The sequence below is a fragment of the Peromyscus leucopus genome, chromosome 8b, assembly GCF_004664715.2.
Source record: "Peromyscus leucopus breed LL Stock chromosome 8b, UCI_PerLeu_2.1, whole genome shotgun sequence".
NCBI lineage: Eukaryota > Metazoa > Chordata > Mammalia > Rodentia > Cricetidae > Peromyscus > Peromyscus leucopus.
In genome coordinates, this window is record NC_051086.1 from 83,698,982 (window position 1) to 83,723,669 (window position 24,688).

The 24,688-nt window shown below is 36.9% G+C and overlaps 1 protein-coding gene across 1 annotated transcript in view; it reads right to left on the minus strand.

Annotated features, from left to right (window-relative positions):
- Positions 1-24,688, minus strand: part of Cep112 (centrosomal protein 112) — a 493,364-nt gene that overhangs the window by 327,573 nt on the left and 141,103 nt on the right. The window contains exon 18 of the mRNA XM_037201522.1: positions 13,991-14,126. Coding sequence (XP_037057417.1) covers positions 13,991-14,126 — 136 coding nt within the window. The remainder of the gene's footprint in view (positions 1-13,990; positions 14,127-24,688) is intronic.

Sequence of the window (24,688 nt, forward strand, 5' to 3'; positions counted from 1 at the left end):
ACACTGGTCATAACAAAGAGTTTGCTTAAACTAAACAAAATGGAAAGGATAACATAACATTAATGGATTAAATATTCAACCTACTAGTCAAGAGAACTGGTTTTCTAAAAATTTTTAATCATAGAAAACCAGAATTATATCTAGCTGTAAATTAATAGAATGTATCAATGATTGTTAAAAAATAAAAATAAAAAGAATGGACTGTAAGGCAAGATACTTACCAGAGAAGAAAAAGACTGGAAAAGTGAAAGGGCAGAAGATCCTGGAGCCACCAGCTGCCTGAAATCCATGCAGTGCGTTTGCAGGATTAAGATCTTTCATGCAGGGGATACAAGTAGCTATTTCTTTCAGTCATTTGTTTTATTAAAGGTAAATATACTCCATATCTGTTTTTAAATCTAAGTATTCTATTTTCACAATTAAGATATGTAATTCTATAATTCCCATTAACTGACACTTGTAAACAAGAAGAAAAGTTCTTCAAAGGTAAAGAAAGAGCACGAAGCAAATCTTTTAAAGTTTGTTTCTACTTTCATTCAGAAGCCTCACTGTGGAAACAGAGCCTTTTCTTAAACAAGCTAAATACTTTTATTTTTAGTTTATAATCCCTTTTCTGAACTTTATAGCTATCTCCAGAGAGAGAGAGAGAGAGAGAGAGAGAGAGAGAGAGAGAGAGAGAGAGAGAGAGAGAGAGAGATGTCTTGCACTCTACTGGCTTATACACAAAACATTTTTCGCAGGAAAACTAAAGCACTTAAAACAGAAAAGGGGGGCTACAGAAACCCCCCAATGACAACTCTCCACACAATGAATCTACTGCTTGGTTCCCTTGTGGGACTTAATCTATACCAGCCACACACTTTTAAAATAACTGATAATTATATATATTACCATATATATTTTAACATTTTGTTTAAACGTTTAATTAAGTTCCCCATGTAAGAATCACTTGATTGATGTGTGAAGAAACCTAGCTGTAAAGATTCCATCACACATGAAATCCCTTAATACTTATATAAATGGTGCTTTCTTATCTCAGAAATCTGATTGTACTTGGCAAACTATGTGATAGAAACCATTCCTTCAACAAGAGACAACTAAAACAACATCCTGCTTGTGTCATCACTATTAGTATTCAAAAGTGTGAATAAGCCCCACCCGGCAACCCAGACTTGGCAAGAGCTGCTCATGATAACAAGCAATGGAGACAGGGAATGCAGAGAAGTAGAGGGATTACAAAGGGATGCACCACATAGGGCCCTATGTGAGCTCACACAGCTGACAGAATGGTACATAGAAGGAAAGAAGAGCATATGGACTTTTAAGGAAAAGATAAGACACAGGACGGCTGTCTGGTAGGTTTGGTGAAGATGGAAACTGGAGCCTGACATAGCACAGAACAGAGATGATCTGAGGAGTGGTCCAAATTCCAAAAGCAAATCTCTAAATGCTACCTGTCATCTTTAACTACCCACATTTGATGGCCAACCTCTTTTTATGCATGGGTAAAGTTCTTAATAATGGTTCCACAGTCTTCCCCAGCTGTGAACTCTTTGATTGAGCTGTAATGACTGGCTTCACAAGATCTGTCCATTAGCTCAACAGTGGCATGAATATTATGGGGGTAGCCTAGTGCTTTCCGGTTTAGTCCACAGGAGGAAACTCATAGCTGTTACTATTAATCTGGCCAAGAACACATAGCTGGAGGGTTCGAGGTCCTAAAGGTGAGCCTACTACTATTATCTTCTAAATATGTATCTCTATAGCCATAAATTAGTGCAGCTTTCAGTCCTCATCAGAGAAGCATCTTTGTATAGTGGGCTGCAATTATAGAGACTTGCAACTGGTCAAAATTCAGAAAAAAAAAGTTTTCATGGGTGGCTCACCTATACATGGGACATCTGTATCACACATCCTGTCTATAATGAAGAGAGAGGAGAGACTGCATAAGCCATATACTGACGCAGAACAGTGGCTTCTGGAAGTAACAGGGCTGCTGCATTAATGAACTCACAGCAGCTGTGGTTTCCTGCACAAGATCACATCAATCAATATTGCAGCAGGGATGGGGGAGGGGACACATGAGCCCCTGCCTCCAGCTAAGGACCTACTGACAGTTGATGCTGCTAGGGAAGGGAGAATCAGGTTTCTTCATGAGTGTGGTCTCTGGTAGGGATGGCCTTACACCCATGACCGATGGGCAGCACTGACTGAACTTAATGGGTGAGGAAGAAGAAGAGGAGAAGGTGGAGCAAAAAGAAATAATGAAGTCTGGAGGGTGACATAAAGGGGAGGATCCAGAAAGAGCAGGAGGTAGGAACTGGTGGATGACTATGATAAAAATATTGTATGAATGTATGAAATTTGTAAATGTATGTTTATTCTCAAAATATAAAAATGTTATATAACAAAATAATAATGTGAATATACATACAAGTAATATTATATAGATGGAACAAGTTGTTTTACATATTTAGGAATACACACACACACTCGTATATGTGCATACACACATATGTATATAACAACTGATGAAAAAAGAGGCTGTGAATTTGAAAGATGGCAAGAAGGTTTTATGGGAGGACTTCGAGACAGAAAAGGGAAGGGTGACATGATGTAATTATAATCTCAAAAAAATGAAATAATTGAAGGATAATAATAATAATGGGTCCCAAGATTACCTTATCCTGGGCCTTTCAGTTCTTTTACATATTTTGATAAGCCATTATTTACCTTGTTACCCAAACCAGATAAGAACACATGCACACACACACACACACACACACACACACACACACACACACACACAGGCACACACTTTCAAAGAAAATTAAAGGTTGATTTCTGATGAATAACAATGCAAAAATTCTCAATAAAATACTTGCAAAAATTCAATTACCACATTAAAAAGATCATGCACAATGATCAAGTTGTATTTGATCATGAAGATGGTTCAACATACATAAATTAGTAAATGTAACACATCACATAAGAGGACTCAAATATCACATAATCATCTCAATAGATTCCAAAAATCATCACACATCTCTTCATAATGAAAGTCCTGAAGAAATTAAGAATAAAAGACATGTATCTCATGATAAAAAGGGGTATAAAAACAAACCTATAGTTAATATTATATCAAATGGGTAAAAACTTAAAGTATTTCTGATGGAATCAGGAATGAAACAATGGTGTCCACTTTCTCCACTGTTATTCAACAAATGCTAGAAGTCTTAGACCAATAAGACAGAAAGGAAGGTCATCTATATCTGCAGACAATATGGCCCTATGCATTGGAGACCATAAAGATACTACCAGAAAAGTTTCAGCACTGATAAACACTTTCAGCAAAGCAACAGGATCCAACATCAACAAATAAAAACAAGTAATTTTCCATCTCCCCAAAATGAGCTTGCCAAGAAAGAAGTCAGGAAAACAATCTCATAACAGCTATAAAAATAAATAAAATGGGAGTAAATCTAACCAAGTGAAAGGCATCTACAATGAAAACTTTAAAACGGTGAGGAAAGAAATTGAAGTAGACACAGAAACACTTCACAGTCTCATGAATGGTCAGAATACAGTGACAATGGCTATGTTTACACAAGCAATTTACAGATTCAATACGATCTCTGCAATTCCAACGAGATTATTCATGTACAAAGGAAAAACAACCCTAAAAAGACCCCAGATATTCAAAGCAATCCTGAGCAAAGAGAGCAACGCTGGACGTCCCACAATGCCTTATCTTGAGCAACACCACTGAGGAACAGTAACAAAAACAAACACACACTAGTGGAATACGATAGAGGACCCTGAAATAAACAGCTCCAGAAACCGATTTTTTTTTTTTACAATTATACCAAAAAACAGAACATAGGGGAAAAAAAAAGACAACCTTGCTAACAAATGGTCATATAAGTGAAATAAGCCAGACTCAACAAGACAAATTTATATTTGTCACATTTCTGGATCTTGACTTTAGATACAGACACAAAGGTGTGTGTTTGCATGTGCAAGTGTATTGTATTGACATGAAAGTTTAAAGGAATTTGTCTAGGGGAATGAAGGAGACTAGCAGGGGGTGAAATGGGCAGAAAGGAGACTATGTGGAGTGAATAGGTCCAAAGTACACCATGAAACCAGTCACTATGACTCTGAATATATGTTCATAAAATTTTTAATAAGTAAAAAGTAATAAAAGAAAAACATGCTATCTGTGAAAAAATCATAAAAGGTGATTTCTGCCTCTTATGATATAACCAAGTGGTTTTTTTCTTTTCTTTTCTATCAGCATGCCACATTACATGGTCCACAAAGGTGTTCTCTCTTCTTTCATCCACAGCGTTTGTATCTTTCCCCTTTCATTTCTTCAGCTTTAGCCAGTTTTGATAATATTTCTAAACAGTTATTTGGGTTGCCCTGATACTCCTGTTTCCTTTCATCTAAACCTTCACTGTTCACATTCCTTTCTACTCTTCCTCCTGCTTCCATGGACACATGCTTGCTTTACTCTTTATCAGTTCTGAGGGTGAAATTGGGGGTGCTGGCTTAAGAATGTCTTCTTCTTTTTTTTTTTTTTTTTTTTTTTTTTTTTTTGGTTTTTCGAGACAGGGTTTCTCTGTGTAGCTTTGCGCCTTTCCTGGAACTCGCTTTCGAGACCAGGCTGGCCTCGAACTCACAGAGATCCGCCTGGCTCTGCCTCCCAAGTGCTGGGATTCAAGGCGTGCGCCACCACCGCCCAGCCAAAAATGTCTTCTTTGGACATAGGTGCTTCAAGCTATAAATTCTTTATTCACTACTTTACCTAAACTGAATACATCTTCATATGTCATATTTTTTTGCTTTAAACCAGTTCAAAATATTCTTATGTTTTTGTTTTATTGTCTTCGACCAATGAATTACTTAATTATTTAATTTTTAATTAATTGTTTAATTTTCAGATATTTGAGTGTTTCCCATATTTATTTTGTCATTTATCTCTAATTTATGATAATGTGGCTCAAGAAACATACTTAGCATAATTTTAATCCTTTTAAATTTATTGAGACTTGTCTTGTGGCCAAGCATATCATCTGTCCTAGAGAATGTTTCATGAGTGCCTGCAGTCACTGGGTGTGGTGACTTAAATCACCACCCAAGCTTCAGATTACCCAAGAGGCACAACCAAAACCAATGCAGCATGAGAAAACTTTGAAACTCAGGAAAATGAAATTTTCCCAAAGAAAATGAGATAGGACCTTTGCTCTGAAATCAATTCAGCTGATCTGTGAAATGAAAAGAAGCCTCAGCATCCTCTACGGCATTTTAACAGAACGCAGTGGTTAGAGGGCGTTCAGTACAGACTTTTCTGGTTTTTATGTTCTTTCCTCCACAGGACTTTGAAGGATCCATTTGTTGAGAATTATTAATAACCGAATTCCTTTGATTGCTCAGCAAGATTCCATGTTATTTAATAGCTCTTGCCCATCTTTTCATTTGCTGGGTAGCATTTGAATTGCTGAAGTTGGGACATTTAAGAAGAAAGTTGCTGTCAACATTTGTGCATAAGTTCTTGTCCCCACCTATTTTTATTTCTCTTCATTAAATACACAGAATACCTGACACACAGTATGTTTACCTGTTTAATTGCAATCTTCCAGAACTGTAACACTATTTTTCATGTTTTCTAGCAACAAATAAGAGCTGCAACTGTATCACATCTTTGTCAACACTTTATATTGTCTACTCATCTTTATCATCTAATCCATTCCATTCTATGTATAGAAGGGTGGTATCTCATTTTTGTTTTAGTTTGCAACTCATTAGTGAGTTGTTCAGCATCTTTTCATGTGCTTACTGAACATTAGTACATCTTCTTTGAGGTGTCTATTTAATTCTTTGCCTACTTTTGATTGGGTCATTTGTCTTTCCATTGAGTTGTATTAATGTCTTTCATATTTTAGACACAAATTCTTTGAAATGTAGAAATTAAAACATTTGCTCTCATTCTCTAGCTTTTCCTTTTGTTCTCATTTATTGGAGTCTTTTAAAGAGAAAAACCCTTTAATTTTGTTGAAGTCAATGTAGCAGTTTCAATTGAAATTGAATTTCCATTGTGGTAAACAGTATGTCTTCTTTGATATGTCAAGTTTTAGAAATAAAATGAAGTTTTGTTTATGGTCTACTGAATTTCGTAACTGATTTACAAGAGTAAAGATTTAATATGTTGTCTGTACATGGTAGGAAGTAGAAAATTTGTCTGGTTCATGCTCCTTGATCTAATAGACAGAGAAAAAATACCAGCCACAATAAAAATGCCCAGCAACTATGATCTCTCTACACATCCCTAACACCTTTCCAAACATATGAACAGAACACTTCTGCCTTTGACACACAAGCACATGTCCTTTGGTCTAATTTAATGATTTGTATTAATTTTAATTTGTATGATGCTCTATTACAGTCATCCTTTATTTTCCTTGAAAATAAATGACACATTTTCATCATCCTTTTAACAAAATATTTGGTTAATATTATTTTAGTCATGCCTTTTGTAAATGCAATTTGTGGATTTGTCTGTAAATTAATACTACTCATTAAGCAGAAAACGTTAGCCTATTAATGTTTACTACTACAAGAGTGTACTTTGTTGTACTCTGAACATTGCATTGTCCTCTGCTCCTGTTTTGTTTTTTTGTTTTTTTGTTTGTTTGTTTGTTTGTTTGTTTGTTTTTAGCAGTATTCCCTCTCAGGTTCTGCAATTACCTTCTCAAGATATATATGAAAATGTGCATCTTGATAATTAATGGTATTAGTACCCACATTTTGTTGAAATAAACTGGCCTAAACCAGTATTCATACTTCAACAGAGAGTTTGGTCCAAAGGAAGTTCCACATACACTGTGGTGGTTGGGCAAGCAGGTTGTAACCTAACCTAAGACTACAGGCCATAGGCGAGCAGCAGAGCAACTGTGAATCACAACAGTCACCCATTAGCCAACCACTGGCTGAAGGCTCCCGTGTTATACCCAAATAAGGAAACTTGCAAAGTGTACCAAGCAGGAAATAGCTGTTGGTCACTTCTGGCTCATTGGTTATAAAGCAATCCACCACATTATAAGACTGAGAAAAAATTCTGAACCATTTTTATTCTACCATGGTGCCTGATTCTATAATCTTTTTCTTTCTTTTTTTATGATCAAAAAAAAGTTACAAAGTTCAACTGGTCTCGAAAGTCTCAATTTCTTTTCCTCCTCTTAAATTTTTTTCTATCTTTGTTGTGGTATAATTATTTACAATGTAAAGATGCATCTCTGCCTTACACTTCTATTGATTGGTTTAATAACTAAATGGCCAATAGCTAGGCAGAAGAGAATAGACAGGACTTCTGGGGGCAGAGAGACCTCTAAATTAGGAGAGGCAATAGTTCATCAAACCACATGGTCATTCCTGCTGTTGAATGTCTTTCTGTATGCTATGAATACGTGTTGCTCTGATTGGTTGATAAATAAAGCTGTTTGGCCAATGGTGAGGCAGAATAAGGTTAGGCAGGACATTCCAACTGGGGAGAGAGGAGAAGAAAGGAGAGTGGGGCAGACGCTGCAAGCTGCCGCCGCCATGAAAAGCGAGATGTGAAAGAACCGGTAAGCCACGAAGCCACGTGGCAATGCATAGATTAATAGAAATGGGCTGAGTTAAGTTGTAAGAGCTAGCTAGCAAAAAGCCTGAGCCAATAGGTCATAGAATTGATAATTGATATAAGCCTCTGTGTAATTATTTTATAAGTGGCTGCAGGACTGTGGGGCAAGGTGGGAGTGGAGAAAATTACAGCTACACATCCTATCTAAATTAACTTATAAGACTAACAAATGTCTTTCATTTGATCAGATATAAACTGTAAATTTCAAGGCAGTTAGCTAAGATGATCCAGCATCATAGATTATTCCTGCTAGAACTTCAGATAAACCGTGCACTTTCCCATCACACCAAGACTTGGCAACAGCTAACTCTAGCAGGACTTGATCTTTATCTCAATTTATTCAGGGTCCCCTAAAGATTCTGTCAGCCCCAGACAATGGAAGTAATTCTAGGAACATGAAGCCCACATTTCCAAGAGGTGGTGTGAGTGGTTTTTGGTCATTCAGTGAGTTATGGATATTTGTAATTGATTAGGGGGGTTGATTACAAGTTGTTATTGGTCATAGTAAGGGAGGAAATCAAGCAAAGGAGATTAGATTCAGGGATCTCATTCTGAAAAGAAAAAAGGTGGGATATAAGAATGATAGGATAAAAGTGTTGATTATTGAATCTACTTTCAAACTAAAAAAAGCAACTACAAGTCTCAAATATTTTACATTGGTATGAATTTTTGTGTACTGATACAAATTTAATGTTATTTTTGTTATACTGTTTCTATTCTTATTTAAGATATTGTACCTATATAGCTCATTTAAAAATATTGTATAAAGTTATAGTCCTTGAAAGCTATTTAGGATAATAAAGAAAGACAGGTTAGTAGTTAGTCATCTATAACAATCAAATTTATAGTCATGTCAGTTATGTTTTCAAGGTCAAACAGATATACTTTAAATAGATATATGGTCTTCAAACACTTCAGAGACATACAGTATATGGAATTTAGAATGTTTTAATAAAATAAGGCTGTTCATGATAGTGAGACATATCTGCTCCTGGAAGCACCAATTTACTTCAAAAACAGCTGATGGGCATGAAAGAACCTCCATACAGAGTTTGCTTTCAATGTGGCAAAGCTAGCCACTGGGAAAGGAACTGCCCTTGCCTTGACTGCTGACAGTATGCTGTCCAATTTGGACAAGTGGACACAAAAGAAGACAACTGCTGACATTTGCCAAGACAAGGTAGGACAGTCCTTCAAAATTCCTGCTTCACAAAAAGACTGTCTGAAATTCTAGGCCTGTTGACCAAATTGGATGACTCAACATTGCAGAGGAACCTTGGGTGACTGTCTAGGCAGCCAGATGTCTCTGTTGTTTCTATAGTTTTGAACGTTGTTTGCTCTACACTTCATGTTTACCCAGGTAATATTTTGTCCTTCTCTGGTATCTGATGGGGATTGAAGACTAGATAATTATACTTTTTTCTTTGTTACCAAATGCAGAAAAAGAAACTCACAAAAGAGGTGTAAAGGTATAAAGTTGAGAGACATAAAAGCTTAAGTGGTTTATCTGAAAAAATGTTTTGAGGTCTAAAAAGGTTGTTTTGGGTTGGTAATTTAAGTTAAAATAGAAAGTGAATTAGGTACAAAATGTTGGACTCATCAATATAGAATAGATAATAGAGTAATTTCTCCAATTACTGGACACTGTGAATGTAATCCTTACTTGATAATTGTTCCTATTGTATATAGTTTTACTATGTTAGAGTTAAAACCCTTTCCTTTTAATTAGGCAAAAAGGGGGAAATATATTGTGAGACATTTGATTACACTGTAAAGATGTGTCTCTGCCTATGGTGCCTTCTGATTGGTTTAATAAAGAACTAAATGGCCAACAGCTAGATAGAAAATAGGTGGGACTTGCAGGGAGAGAGAGGATTCTGGGACAGAGACAGAGAAGCCAGTGAGATACAGAGCAAGTGGGACATACAGAATGGAAGAGAAGTAAAAGCCATGTGACAGAACATAGATTAAGAGAAGCAGGTAAATTTAAATTGTAAGAGCTGGTTGGAAAAAAGCCAAGGCTAAAGTCCAAGCTTCCATAATTAATAATGTATCTCCCTGTCACTATTTGGGAGCTGTCAGCCCACAAGAAAGACTAGCTACGTATCTTTGAAACAATATTAACAATGTTTTAACTTCTTTTTTTAATATTGGGTGTGTACATGGTGGGAAGGGTATATATGGAGGTCAGCAGATAACTGTGGTGGTTTGCTCTCCTCCCATCTTTATGTGGGTTCCAGGAAGCAAACTCAGCTCTTCAGGCTTGAGAACTGAGCTGTCTCACTGGCCTCTCTCTATGTAGCCTTGGTTGTCATGGAATTCACTGTGTAGAGCAGGCTAGTCTTGAAATCATCTGCTTCTACTTCCAGAGTACTAAGTTTAAAGGCATGCACCACCACACCTGGCTCCAGGTGGTTTCAAAATTACTTTAAGCTATGTTTCTCTAGTTTTAAGAATCTTATGAGTTTCATATATTAGTGATAAAGTGTCTTATATACTTTGGTCTTCTCACTATCCACCAATCTCCTTTTTCCCCTAATGCTATGCTGATGCCCAAACTCAGGATCTCAACTAGGCTATTATCCAGTGTTGGGCCAGTAAGCTATTTCTCCCAGGCCTATGAATCTACCTATTAATCTTCACTAGTGTAATGCAGAGATTTCATTTTAATTTGTTAATGGAAGGATTGTATGTGTCTCTATCTGTATTGTATGCATATATGGGAGGGCTGTACATGTAGGTGCACAAGCAAGTAGAGATTAGACCATGATAACAGGTATCTTTCTCAGTCACTTCCTAAATACCTAAAAGTATTTTTATTATTATTATTTTCCATGTGGATATTTTGCCTGCATTTATGTCTATACACCATATGTATACAGTGTCCCCAGAGGCCAGAAGAAGGTTCTCTGGAACTGGAAATAGAGCAGACTGTGATCTACCATGTGGGAGCTGAGAATTAAACCTAGATCCTTTTGGAGAACCGCCAATGCTCTTAATGGCTGAGGCATCTTTGAAGCCCTACCTCCACTTTATCTTTTGAGACAGGGTCTCTCAGTGAACCTAGAGCTCACTAACTCAACTAGCCTGGCTGGCCAGCAATCTTCAGGGATTTGCTATCTTTGCCTTCTCCCCATGCCTGGGCCCCTGTGCTAGAACTATGAAGTGTGTGACCCTGTATGGCTTCTACGTGGTTGACAGGGGTCTAAATGCAGGACTTCTTGCTTGTGTGGCAAGCACTTTACAGACTGAGTCATTTCCCAGCTTGTTCAAGTTCTTAAATTTGTATTTTATAACATACATACCTTCTTTTTGGGAAATCAGTTCACTTCATATTCTTTTTTATAATTTAACATCATTTAAATTCATCTTTACTTTGATGAATCTTTACCTCACCCTTTATATGATGGTATCCCTATGTGTGGGAAGCTTGTACTTTATTTCTAAATACATGTCTTCATGTAACGTTTTTTAAAAAAGAAGGTGTGTGTGTGTGTGTGTGTGTGTGTGTGTGTGTGTGTGTGTGTGTGTTTCCTATTAACTTGGTTACAGATTAAATTGAAATGTAATTTTTCTCCTCTCAAACTGTGAACCTCTACTCTATTATCTTTCTGGTTTTGTTACTGGTATCACAATGCCTGGACAGTTACATAATATATTTGGAGGTTCAATTCTTTTTCCAGGATATACCCAAGCTTCATTGCAGTATTTACATTTTTAATGTGGCACCTATAACTATGCTCCTTAACCTTTCCTGCAGTCTACCATAGGTCATTTTCAGAGCTATGCTTTTACCCTGGGAATACTGAATGCAGAATCCTTTTTCTGGTTCTACAGAGTGTTCCCTGAGATTCCATTATTTGACTTTTTGTCTTCTTCTTCTTCTTTTTTTCCCCATCAAGACAGGGTTTCTCTGTGTAGTTTTGGTGCCTGTCCTGGATCTCGCTCCATAGACCAGGCTGGCCTTGAACTCACAGAGATCCGCCTGGTTCTACCTCCCAAGTGCTGGGATTAAAGGCATGCACCACCGCTGACATTTTGTCTTCTTAATCATTTGTGAAATTTGTGACCTTTTTAGCATTACATCATCAGCTCTAAGTGTGCTTAGTGAACCAAAGTTGACCAAAACATCTTTTCTCAAAAAGTTGTAGGACTGGCCTAGGCACTGTCAAACAAGAGCCTGAAATTGTTGGCAGTATATTTACATACTCTTGCCTGGAGAGCTTTCTTTTTTGATATTTTCTCTAGTCCTTTCATGTTGAGCCTATCAGAGAACTTCCTATCGGCTCTATGTGTATCTGGACCAGATAGACATTCCAGGGCATGATGGAGCAGGAACGGAAATTCACATCCATAGAGCATGGATGGACAGTCTCTGCTTCCCAGCACAAAGGCCCCCAAACTTAGCTTTTGCCAGGCAGCAAGCTGAAAACAGAAAGACAGAGACCTCCAACAATATTCCAAGGGCACAACCCCACACACTCGCATTAGTAGGAGTCAAAACTGAGAAAGTTACACCAATATAAACAGTTCCGAACTGTAAAGCCTATAGGCTTTGTTCAGGGCCACTTCCCACATTCTAATGTGCTTGGCACTGTTAAGGGAGATACCTGTAGCTGAAGTGAAACACATTACTACAACATGCTTCTTTAGTAATTGTGCTGCCTAATTTCTATGTCAACTTGACATAAGCTAGAATCATTTAGTAAAAGGGAACCTCAGTTGAGAAAATGCCTCCATAAGACTGGGCTGTAGGCAAGTCTGTAGGGCATTTTCTTAATTAGTGATTGATGAAGGAGGACCCAGCCCATTGTGGGTGGGGCTACTCATGGGCTGGTGGTCCTTGTTGCTATTAGAAGGTAGACTAAGCAAGCCATGAAGAGCAAACCAGGAAGCAGCACCTCTCCACGGCTTCTGTCTCAGTTCCTGCCTCCAGATTCCTGCCCTGGTTGAATTCCTGCTCTCACTTGCCTTCAATGATGAGTTGTGATATAGGTGTGTATGATGTCCTCCCCAAGTGGCTTTTAGTCATATTGTTTCATCACAGCAACAGTGGCCCTAACTATGACAGAAAGTACTGTAATCTAAATGTACTTACTAGAAGGAGCTGATAATTAAAATTTGGTCATCTTAACATGGTAAAATATATTTACCAGTAAAATCTACTAATTAAACACAGGACACAAAAATAGAATATTAAATATAACAAATCAAATGAGAATAATGGATAAAAGCATACTTAATACTTATATAATCTTTTCTTTTAAAAATTTATTCTCTGAGAATTTCATGTGGATACAATTACATATTCTTTCAATAAAAGTATCAATATATACACATAAATATATACTAAAAATCCATATTATATGGACATTATATACACATAAAAATGTTAAATTTTTCTTATGTAATGAATAGCTATTGTATTTTATACGTAAATTACAAATAGAGATTATATATGAAACAAAATAAATTGAAATAATTTACAAAAAAATTAGTTTCTTAGAGCTAGAAATAACATGAGTAGACATGAATAAAAAATTAAATTAGACTTCACCTGTAATATTTTAGTTTGCATACACAGTGTTAACAATTCAGATTCTTCATAATAGATAGTTGTAATAATTCCCTTTATTATTTTGCAAATGTCCAATTTTCTCACAAAAACTTAACCTTCAAGGACTGGAGACAATCTATTTCCTCTTGAGTTGCCCATCAAAAAAATCTGTTGTGACTGATTGCTAAAACAGTATTTATGGAACATTTAGAAGCACAGACCTGGTCAAGTTGAGCACCTGCTCTACAGAAGCCAACATTGGTGACCTTTTCCTGGTACGTTCATCCATTCCCCCAGGCAAGATGCATTTTTGTCATTACCACACTTCAAGAAGGGACTTGAAGACTTTGAAATGATCATTCTGGCTTCAAAGATGAATCAAGGGATCATACTCTTTTTCATTCTCAGTCTCTGACTCAGCTCTATTGCTACATTTGACAGAGCCTGGAAACTGCCATGTAGATAGGCAGGCCAGGAACTTAGAACTATGCCCAATCCACATTTTTTAATTCCACATACTGATGTGAGCCTGTATGTGGGTATGTATCTACATGGGAGTCCAGTTCTTATGGAGACAGTTGGATTCCTTGAAGCTGGAACTACAGCCATTGTGAGCCACCTGGTTTGGGTGGTGGGAACAGACCTCGGGTCCTCTGTAAAGGCAGTATGTGCTTTAACTGCTGAGCCATTCTCAAGCCCTCACAAAGCTTTTTAAAAGGGAAATCCTTCTGAAGATGAGTGTGTCTTACCTGCTCTTTCATCTCAGCATAGATCTTCTCAGAGTTCACTTCCACCTGCCGCTTAAACTCCTCCAGGGCAGCATCCGCCTGCTGGGCCTGAGCCCTCTGAACCTCAGTCACACGGCTGAGCTGCTCTTCCTTCTCCCTGCAAAGTTCATAAAGCTCCAGAGTTACATGGGAAAGAACGAAGAAGGGACTGGAGGGGGAAAATGCTGTAAATATATTTTAATTTCAAAAATTTTTTAAATTAAAACAGAAACAAAAAAAGAACTAGGCTTCAATAAAAGAACAAAATTAGCTCTCTCTAAAACAACATTCAAATTGCATTTTCTGATCCATATTCTATAAAACTTCTCTTTCAAAAGCTGACAGTTGAGCAATACATCTGGGTAGGGGAAGGGACAAAAACATACAACTTGTATTTTGATGAGGATATAACTACATTCAAAGATTCCCCTAAAAACAATCTATATGAAACTATGTATCTCTACCTACAGTTGACAGATAAAATGTGGTATAGCTATACAATAAAGTATTACTAGGCCTAAAAAGTAGGAACATTTTTATATATAGTATAACATATAATTATATGCATATAATCTTCAAAATAATAAAGGAAGTAAAACAAATCAGTCATAAAAAAACATGTGATCCCATTTATGTAGGGTTTAAGTTCAGAACTGAAAACCCTATATTCAGAAAATCAATCTGTTGTTGGGAACTATGGGAATGTGGGGCAGGAGATTGGTTACTTAATGCATATGTGGTTGGTTTCCTTTGAGTCATGAGTATGATATGAAATTGGATGGTGGTAATAGTTACAAATTGCTGTCAAAAATCTATCAAATTATGCTTTTTAAACAAGTGAGTGTAATGGTGCATGAGTTTGACTGCAGTTTTAAAAATGCATGTCAGGTAGAAAGACACATGCATACCATTCGTTGTCCTGCAGATGGTCAAGGCAACAGAGCCATAAAGCGGCCTAAAAAAGTTTTACTAGTTCCCTTGTCTAAAACTGACAGCCATAGCAAACATTCATACATCATACTGAAGCTGTTCATTTAAAGCAACAGAACTCTCCCCATGTTGATAGAAGAAAAATGCGAAGCTGTTAATTTTTGATGCATTCAACTTCTGAAGTTCTGACTAGGCTCTGTGCATTGAGCAAAATATTTGTGTATATCATTTTTCATTTCTCTTCACAATAAGCCCATGTGAGAGTAACTTTGTCCTTCCTCTTACAGAACAGGAAACTGGGGCTTGAACACATTTCTAAGGTGATCTTCCTGTGAGAGTTCAAGCCAGGATAGCATGGTTGAGGTGGGCTTCCAGAGGGCCTGCTGGTAGCCGCCTCACTGTGCTGCTTTCCTTTAAACTAGGCTATCTTCCCTACTGGATAGCTCACATAAACACACAAAACTGCCTATTCCTAACTGTAACAATGACTGATGTCCGAAGATAGCACACTTAACTCATGTAAATCAATATGTGAATTTTATTTTATTTTATTTTTGTTTTTGTTTTTTGAGACAGGGTTTCTCTGTGTAGTTTTGGTGCCTGTCCTGGATCTTGCTCTGTAGACCAGGTTGGCCTGGAATTCAGAGATCCGCCTGGCTCTGCCTCCTGAGTGCTGGGATTAAAGGTGTGCGCCACCACGACCTCCCGAACCAATATGTGAATTTTATCACGATGGGAGGAAACAACCTTCCCAAATCATTATGCTACTGCCTTTTAAAAGGTGAGCAAAAAGAACTTGAGTTTTCTGGAATTAATCAAGCGTGAGCTCAAAAATGTCCCTCTAAGATATATCACTATAGGTTCTCCGATAAAAACATTATATATTTGTTATATAAATATATTCTATAAAATGTCAAACTTTCTCCCTGACTCCAACCTGGAAACCTTTTCCAAAGCCTGAGTGGCCAAGAGACTGACAGGAAAAAGTGGCATGTAGCTTTATTTAAGCAGGGCTTTCCAGTCTCTTTATAATTAGATAGTATACGTGGGAGTTACCCTTCTTTCCAGACCCCATCACTACCCCACCCTGTGTTTGGGCACGGCACATCTGTACCTAAGGAACCCTTTGCATATGGGCTAAATAACCATACCACAAATCTTCATTTTCGTGTATGGTCCACCTGTATCTATTTATCCTTTCAAATCCTCCTCTGCATCTATCTCCTTGGACCCCTGATAATAATCACTGCAGTACACACCTGTGACAAACCACTGTCTTCCACTGGAATCCCTCTTCCTCTTTTTTATAATGATAGGCACCATTTGCACGCCCTGTGGGGTTTTAGGCTGCCCCACAGCATGTGACACCAAGCATGGGAACAAAGCCATTCTAGTCAGGCTGCAGGCCACATGCTACTCACAGTCACTGCACTTTACAGCAATGGGGTACAGACTTCTGGAACTTGGAAAACCTTTCTTTCAGGTGTTTACCTCTCTCTCTCTCTCTCTCTTTCTCTCTCTCTCTCTCTCTCTCTCTCTCTCTCTCTCTGTCTCTCTCTCTCTCTCTCTCTCTGTGTGTGTGTGTGTGTGTGTGTGTGTGTGTGTGTCCCACAGGCAGGAGCACACATGTTAGTTCACAGAGGACAGCCTCAGGGTATACTCAGGAACCATGCACTCTTTGAGCTGGTATCTCACTGGTCTGAAATTCATCAAGCAGGTCAGGCTGGCTGGCCCCGGAGCCTAGGGAGTTTCTTGGATCTGCCTTCCTACTGAGATTCCAAGTGTGAGCCACCACACTTAGATGTTTTGAAATGGGTTCTGGAGACTGACCTCCTGTCCTCATGCCTGCATAGCAAGCACTGTATCAACTGTGCCATCTCCTCATCCCCAGTGTGTTCATATTTAACAGAAAGGAAACTATCTTTTTGTCTACTATTTTTCCAACACATTTAAAAACAAATGTTTTCAAGGTTAATGGAGTTCTAAGTAACAAGGTCCCAATATCAGTAATGATTTTAGCCAATTAACATTATAAACTCTTAGACAATAGTGATTAATAGCACATCATGTGGAAGATTGACCCCAAGACATCATTATATAAAAAGATCAAGCACTCTGATAGCTATTGGAGCTTTACTTTAGTTTGGTGCATCTCGACTCTCTATAGTATTCTGCCTAAGAGTCAGAAAGCCTTGAGCTGTATGTACAACTCTGTTATAAACACTGAATAAATGGGTTGACTGTTAAAATATTTGCATATTGAAACTGCATATAGGAACACTGTAAAGTCATATAAGTGTATAGCCACTACAGTCTAAACTTCAGGAGGTAAATGGGTGTTGTCTGGCGGGATGGTCCTGAGTGGCAGCAAGAGGCTACTTGTTTCTCCTGTTGGAAGCAGGTGCAGAGAAATCCAGTTATGGTTGGTAACTGGCAACCCCATTTCAGTGTTGGGTTAGGCAGGGCAATGGCTGTTCATCCATTGCTTAGAGATTACAGTCATTCTTTAAGTCTTGGGAAACTCTTAAAAACACTTGAGAAATGGTTTAGATGAAAATTCATCAAAGACTTACCTATGTTTGGTCAGTCTATATGTAGAAAAGAAACACTACTGGATAACATTTGAAAATAACAAATATTTAAACCATATCATTTGAAATTATATACCATTAACATACCCAAAGAAATCTATTAACAATCTTGTAAAAATATAGAACCCAAAGCAGAAATATGCATTTGGAAATTATTTTATTATATGTGTAATAATTCACATGAGGTCAAACACTTTAAATTTAATAGGGCAAATCTTCTCTTCATATCAGTTCAATGTACAACTAGGATCAACATATAAAATCATAAACTTCAGTCATCATCAATATATTTTATAGACCATTTAAAAATGTTTAAATAAATTCTGAGCACTAAAGCATGTTCTCAATTCACAACTTCTATCTTCATTGAGAACTAGCATTTAAAAAATATTAGCTACTCTAATCACACAGTATAAAGCTAATTGTCAAAGAAGGTCTCACTCAATGCAAATCAGCATTTTTTGCTCAGTATGGCAAATACACTCATCTCCATTCATTTAGGATTTTTATGCCTTAGTGTAGATTGTCTTTATCTTAATTTAAATAAAAAAGATCATTGTAATGAGCTCCATTAAACTTATACAAGGTGCTGAAAGAGAAGTAAAACTTTAAGCCTTTAAGTCAGAGGTCTGTTCCTTGAGGTCATAAGAATGCTGCCTCTTTCAACCGTGACTCCAAATAGTACATTGTGCAGAGGCAAAACAGAAAAAAAAAAGTAACTTTCAAGATTATTTTTTCAGTGGACTCATGCATCTGAGGATTAATGCATCACTCAAATGCCTTAAAGCTGGGCTTCCATGAAGATAAAAAGGTGGAAAAAAATTTGCTTTTTAGCTCTGATTTATTTATGAAATTTTCCTCATCTAAGTACATAAAGGATAAAGAAAAAAGAAGCTGCATTCTTACCCAGCCACAACTTAGCTCAGATTAAAGGATGCTCTGAAGTGAATGATTATTTCAAAAAGGGCAATAAAATGCAGGGGACTAATGGACTACAATTTGGTATTTCTTGAGCTTTACAAGCTAACATTTATATGTGCAGGCCAAGCCTAATTTGAAAATCTTCCTTTGGCACATTTCTGTAGCAGCACTTTTGATAACGATGGCTGTGGTCCAACACATATTTATAAGGCTTCACATTACAGTACACTTCATTTGCTGCCAGCTTGGCATCCCCACTGGAAACTCCAAGAAAAACAAAACAAAACAAAAAACTTCAAACAAGCATGGAAAACAGCTCGAAGTCTCCATTCCTTTCCATCTGGGCTTGGAACACAAGCTTTTCAAGAGGCAATATCACCTACCTTCTTGGCTGCCAATCAGAACTTAAACTAATTAGACTGAGTCAGTAAAAAAAAAAAAAGTCATACCATTAACTGAGCATGATAAACAACAACAACAAACAAACAAACAAACAAAAAACACTGCTTCACCCTCTTCTTCATGAGATACACTGGCCTCTGCTAATTCATCTAAAACATGATGAATGCTGAAGAAATGCCAACACTTGATACTCTTCAGGGGTCAGAAAGGAATGTCTAATAAAATGAGCATCAGTATTGGTTTTACTATTGACAAGATACCAATACTGAAGTCCCCAACTGACCTGAAGAGTTAACACAATCCATGTGTTCAAAGTCAGAGGCCAGGTTACACAAACCTCTGGAGAAGGTCCAATAAAAGGAATGAATTCATCCTTGAAGCCCTCTCAAAGATCAAGGCTTACCAACACCTCCACTTTAGCTCCTCTAGTCTCATGGTGAACTGCTGACTTCTAGAACAGTAGGGAATAACTGGAAACGACTTTAAAACACCATGTTGGTAGGGATTTGTTAGAGTTACAATAGAAAAATAGTACAACATTTGTTAATTATCAGACACAATGTGGTTGAGCATATCAAAGGTATTTAATATAAAATTCTTATAACTTCTTTAAAAATACTCTGGGGAACAAAAGAGGAGAAAATGTGGATAAATTCAATTTTATGTCTTTGAATATATAGTTTGTGGATTTTCAGTGACTTGATGTCTAAATAATATTATCAGGTTAAAAAAACAACATAAAAATGAATTCTTTCTCCTAAATGAAACATGAGCAAGTTTTAGTGGTGAAAACCCAGGACTTACAGAGACTGTTAGGAAAGCCAAGCATTCCTTGACTAGGATGCATCTGTTCAAATTGTCTCCATCCTGATAGTGAAGTCACTTCAGCTATGAAGCAAGACTTCTAGAGATCAAAATGCTCAAAAGAGCAGCCAAGAACATAAAGGAAGTCTATAGAATTCTCTTCTCACATGAACTTAACAGCTCCAGAGCCCCAGCTCCCAAGGCCAAACTCTAACCCTAAGGAATATAATTGGTCAAAACATGCTGGTTATGAATGGGTTATGAACGATCATAAGTGCTTTCAAGTCAACTGAATTTTAATTAAGATTCAAAACAAATGGATCTGTCATGAATCTCTTGGTCTTCAGCTGTTGTTTGGGAGCTGAGATAGAGGATCTGGTAACAAATTCTGAGATCTACTCATTAACTATTAAAAAAAAAATCCCAACCAAACAAACCATAAAACAAGTAGAAGAAATGGTTTCCATCTTGGAGAAGCATCAGTCAGACTAAGAAGAAGGTATGAGAGCAGAGAAGAAAATTAAACAGCACTGCACTATTTCACATGATAAAGTTTGTACAGAACCATGCGTGCTGCAGGAATAGAAAGGATACGAAGAGGCAGTGAGTGTCTCCATGGGAATTAATCTCCGGAAGTGAAGAGCTGGCTCAGGCAGTACAGTGCTTGCCCCACAAGCATGAGGTCCTGAGTTTGGAGCTCTAGCACCCTCATAAACAGTCAGGTGTAGAGATGGGCATCTTTAACCCCAGGGCTGGGGGCTGGGGGGGGCGGCTAAACAGGAGAACCCATGAGCTCATCAGCCAGTCCAACCAATCAGTGAGCTTCGTGCTCAGGAGGAGACTCAGTCTCAAAAATAAGATGCAAAGTCATAGAGAAAGACACATTGAAATCCAGCCTACACACACACACACACACACACACACACACACACACACACACACACACCACACACATACCCACCCCAAAAAACTAATTTCAGGCCGGGCGGTGGTTGCGCATGCCTTTAATCCCAGCACTCGGGAGGCAGAGCCAGGCGGATCTCTGTAAGTTCGAGGCCAGCCTGGGCTACCAAGTGAGTTCCAGGAAAGGCGCAAAGCTACACAGAGAAACCCTGTCTCGAAAAACCAAAAAAAAAAAAAAACTAATTTCAGAAGACAAGACATGTGTATAATAGAAAATAAAACTACAAAAATAAAGGCTTATGTCATTCAAAGTTTTGTATAATATTTTTGTGCAAAATAAACATGCCCATAATATGGGCACACAAAAAAGTAAATGAACTCTTACTCTGAAGATCAAAAATCAATATTTTCATAGTATAATTTAAAAATCTTTAGAAAATATCTTTAAGAGTAAAATAAGGCTAATAGACAATGAAGAAACAATTCTTTAAATTTTTAATTCTTAAAGTTCAAAACAAACCCCAAATCTAGCATTGTTCTTTTTTCACATTCCTATACATAAGAAGCTACTGATTAAAACTTCCATGGAAATTACACATCATCTGTGTACAGCCTACCTTCATATCCACAATACAATTAATTTTGGAGAACAGTATGTCAGTAAATAAGGAACTATATGTTCTTCCTGTAAAACAGTCAGGGCTAGATCTTTTGGAGCAGGCACAGAGCCATTTCTTGTGACCAGGAAAGAAGAAAGACGCTGTGAAGCCATTCAAGCAGAATGACAAGCTACCCAAAGCCAGATCAAAGGAGCGAAGAAAAAAGGCTGAAATGGGAAGCTGAAATATTTATTCCCTTCAAAACCATCATCCATGCCTTGTCCCTGGGCACTTGAATATTTCAAAGTCGCTGGAAAATATTCTCACTTATGTTCATCACTATGCACAAACAGATCAAACGTTAAGTAGGCATATTTTCTTCTTATTTATCAAATACAAATGCAGTATTTATCATGTGGAAGTCTTCACTTATTAAGGATTTCTAAGTGTTGTAAAATTATTTCAGAGTGACAACAGAAATTTTCTAGTCATTTCAATAACTGGTACTCCCACAACCTAGGACACTGTTCATGTAACCAAGTGGTGAGCATTTAGAGACAGCCTACCCTGCTCATAGACAATAGGGTAGCCATATACCACTTCATTTAATTTTTATAGCTAAAAAATCATTATTTTAACATATACATAAATGGAAATTCTGTCTTCCCAATTTGACATAGTACATGACAGAATGATAAGCTGAGTTGTCCTCAACCTTCCTAGTGCTGCGATCCTTTAATACAGTCCCTCATATTGTGGTGACTCCCAACCATAGCATTATTTTCAATGCTACTTCATAACTGGAATGTTGTAACTGTTATGAATTGAAATGCAAATATCTGTGTTTTCTGATGGTCTTAGGTGACCCCTGTGAAAGGGTCATTTGACCCCCAAGGGGTGACCCAGAAGTTGGGAACCACTGAGTTAAATCAATCCAGCTGACTGCAAAGTCTAAGATGGCTTTACCATTTTATTTGTTTAAATACACGTGTAGGTGAGTAACTGTTTACCAAACTGCTGTGTCTTTACAATTAATTTTAACCAAGACTTTATTACAATATATTCTTATAGAGCTGCATATTGAATCACTTTCAAAGCCACTGAAATCTACAGTGTTCTTCAAGCGTTTACTTAGCACTTATTAAATACCAGTTATATGTTCAATGTTAGATGTACAAAAATGTTCAGGACATTTTTCATGCTTTTCCTGGGGGGAACAGACCCTATACTGTTTTTAGTGCCATAAAAGCTACACAATGATACGATGCAATACTTCAAGCAGACAACAAACAGAGGAACTTGAGGTTGAGGAAATGAGTCAGTCAGCAACACTGCTTGCCACATAAGCATGAGAACCTAAGTTTTGATCCCACACCTATGTAAAGAGCTGGGCACTGCAATGCACAACTGTAATCCCAGCACTCGGAAGGTGGAGACAGATGGGTCCCTCACTCACTGGCCAAATGGTCATTCCAAATCAGTGACTTCCAGTTTCCATGGGAGACTGTCTCAAAAACTAAAGTGAAGAGCAATAGAGGAAGACATCTAATAGAGGAAGACACCTTTATTCTTCACACGCATGTGGAGTCTTACACATGTGCATAAACACAAACATGTACATACATACAGCATACAAATAAAAAAGGTAATTCACCATACCTAATATATATGAATATATTCACATGTGTGTGAGCTATAGAGGTACAACAGTAAATATAAACACACAGTACAATAAAAAGCTTCCTAAAAGATTTTTTAATCTAGTAAGGTGACTAGGAATATGCAAAAGGTTTAATCCATGTGAACAGTATATGCATATAGCATGGTAAAATTGTGTGTACCTATAAAATGTATATGTATAGATTACAGACTATATTTGGTATTTGAAAAAAAAGCTTAATTTTCCTCAGGACCATCCTGCTTTTGATGAAAAAGTAAATATTCATGATAACACTTATTTCAAAGACAAGATGTAAAAGGCAGGGGAAAGATATTCCTAAAGATTAAAGTTATACTTTTACATATATTTAATAATAATCCCAGTACTTAATCTGAAACCATTTAGAGTTTGTTAATTCATTTTCTGTTAACATACTGAGTACTCATCAAATATCAAGCACAATACTAAACTAAGCATCTCTGAACTAGTACATCTGATTACTAGCTTTCAGGGAAAAATGCATTGAATTAATAATAATAATAACAAACAATAGCCATTAATTGAAAAAGGATAAACATAAGTTACTATGGGCTTAATAAATATATATATATTAATTATAATTATTTAACTTAATTTAAATTAGTGAATACAAATATAAATAGACAAAACTTCATAGAGTTAGCCGACAAGAAACTGGTAATAAAGTTAACTAAAGGATGAGGAAGTTGAGGAAAAGAAAACCGTTGACATTCTACCATCCGGTACAATCAGCTGAACAACTGTGGAAGGGAAAGACAGCACCCAGGCTGGGTGAGGTGTGGAAAACAGATAGCAAGACTTGTGGCGACCTCGAGAGTCACTGGGCCATCTGAAGTTCTACAGAAGGATGTACATGAAATGAAGAGCACAATAACTAGTACTAAAGACAGATCACACACCACGAAAAGACCTAAGGTAATGGATGGAGCAGTGGAAGCTAAACTAAGGCACAGGAAAGAAAAGACACAAAACCCATGAAAACTGTCAGCATCCTAATGTCTATATTTAGAGTACATAAGAGAAAGCAAAAAGATAAGAATATATACATTTGAAGAAATAATAGCAACATATTTTTTAACTTAGCAAAATTTATGAACCTACAAATTTAAGAACTATAAATTTAGGCAATATCCAGGAAAATACAGTAAGTTACATGATAATCAAATTTCCAAAAAGCAATAACAAAGAAAAAGTTAAATAATAGCTAGAAAAGGGGCTACCAGACTTCCCACAGCAAACAATGAAAGCAGAAGACACTTAAGCAATGTCTTTAAAATGGTGTTGAAAGCACAGCCATCAACTTAGAGTTCCATTACTGACAAAATCATTTTTTCAAAACCACAGGTAAAAGTAAACCTTTCAAGACAGACAGAGGATTAAAGACTATCGTCAGGAGACCCACACTGCTGGAAGCAAAGCAGAATCTTTCCAGTTGAAAGGCAACAATACAGACAGAAATATAAGAATATCATCAAGATTTGTAATTACATGGGCAAGCCTTGAGATTCTTTTATATAACTAAGTGTATTTAAAAATAATTCACTTTAAGTAAAAGTAAGGCAAGGTAGTGATGGCTTTATAATATATAAAAGTAAAATGTATAATAAGAATAATTCATAGTTCAGAAAAAGAGAAGGTAATAATCCATCACAGGATTCTTATATGTAAACCAGTCTAATATCACTGAGGGTATATTGTGACACCTTTAAAATATATAAGCCAAGCCATGAATTAACCTCTAAAGTAGCAAAACAGCCAATAAAGAAGTTTAAAAATAATAACTATTCAATCAACCCAAAAGTAAATCTATATTTTACTTTTTTCTTTAACA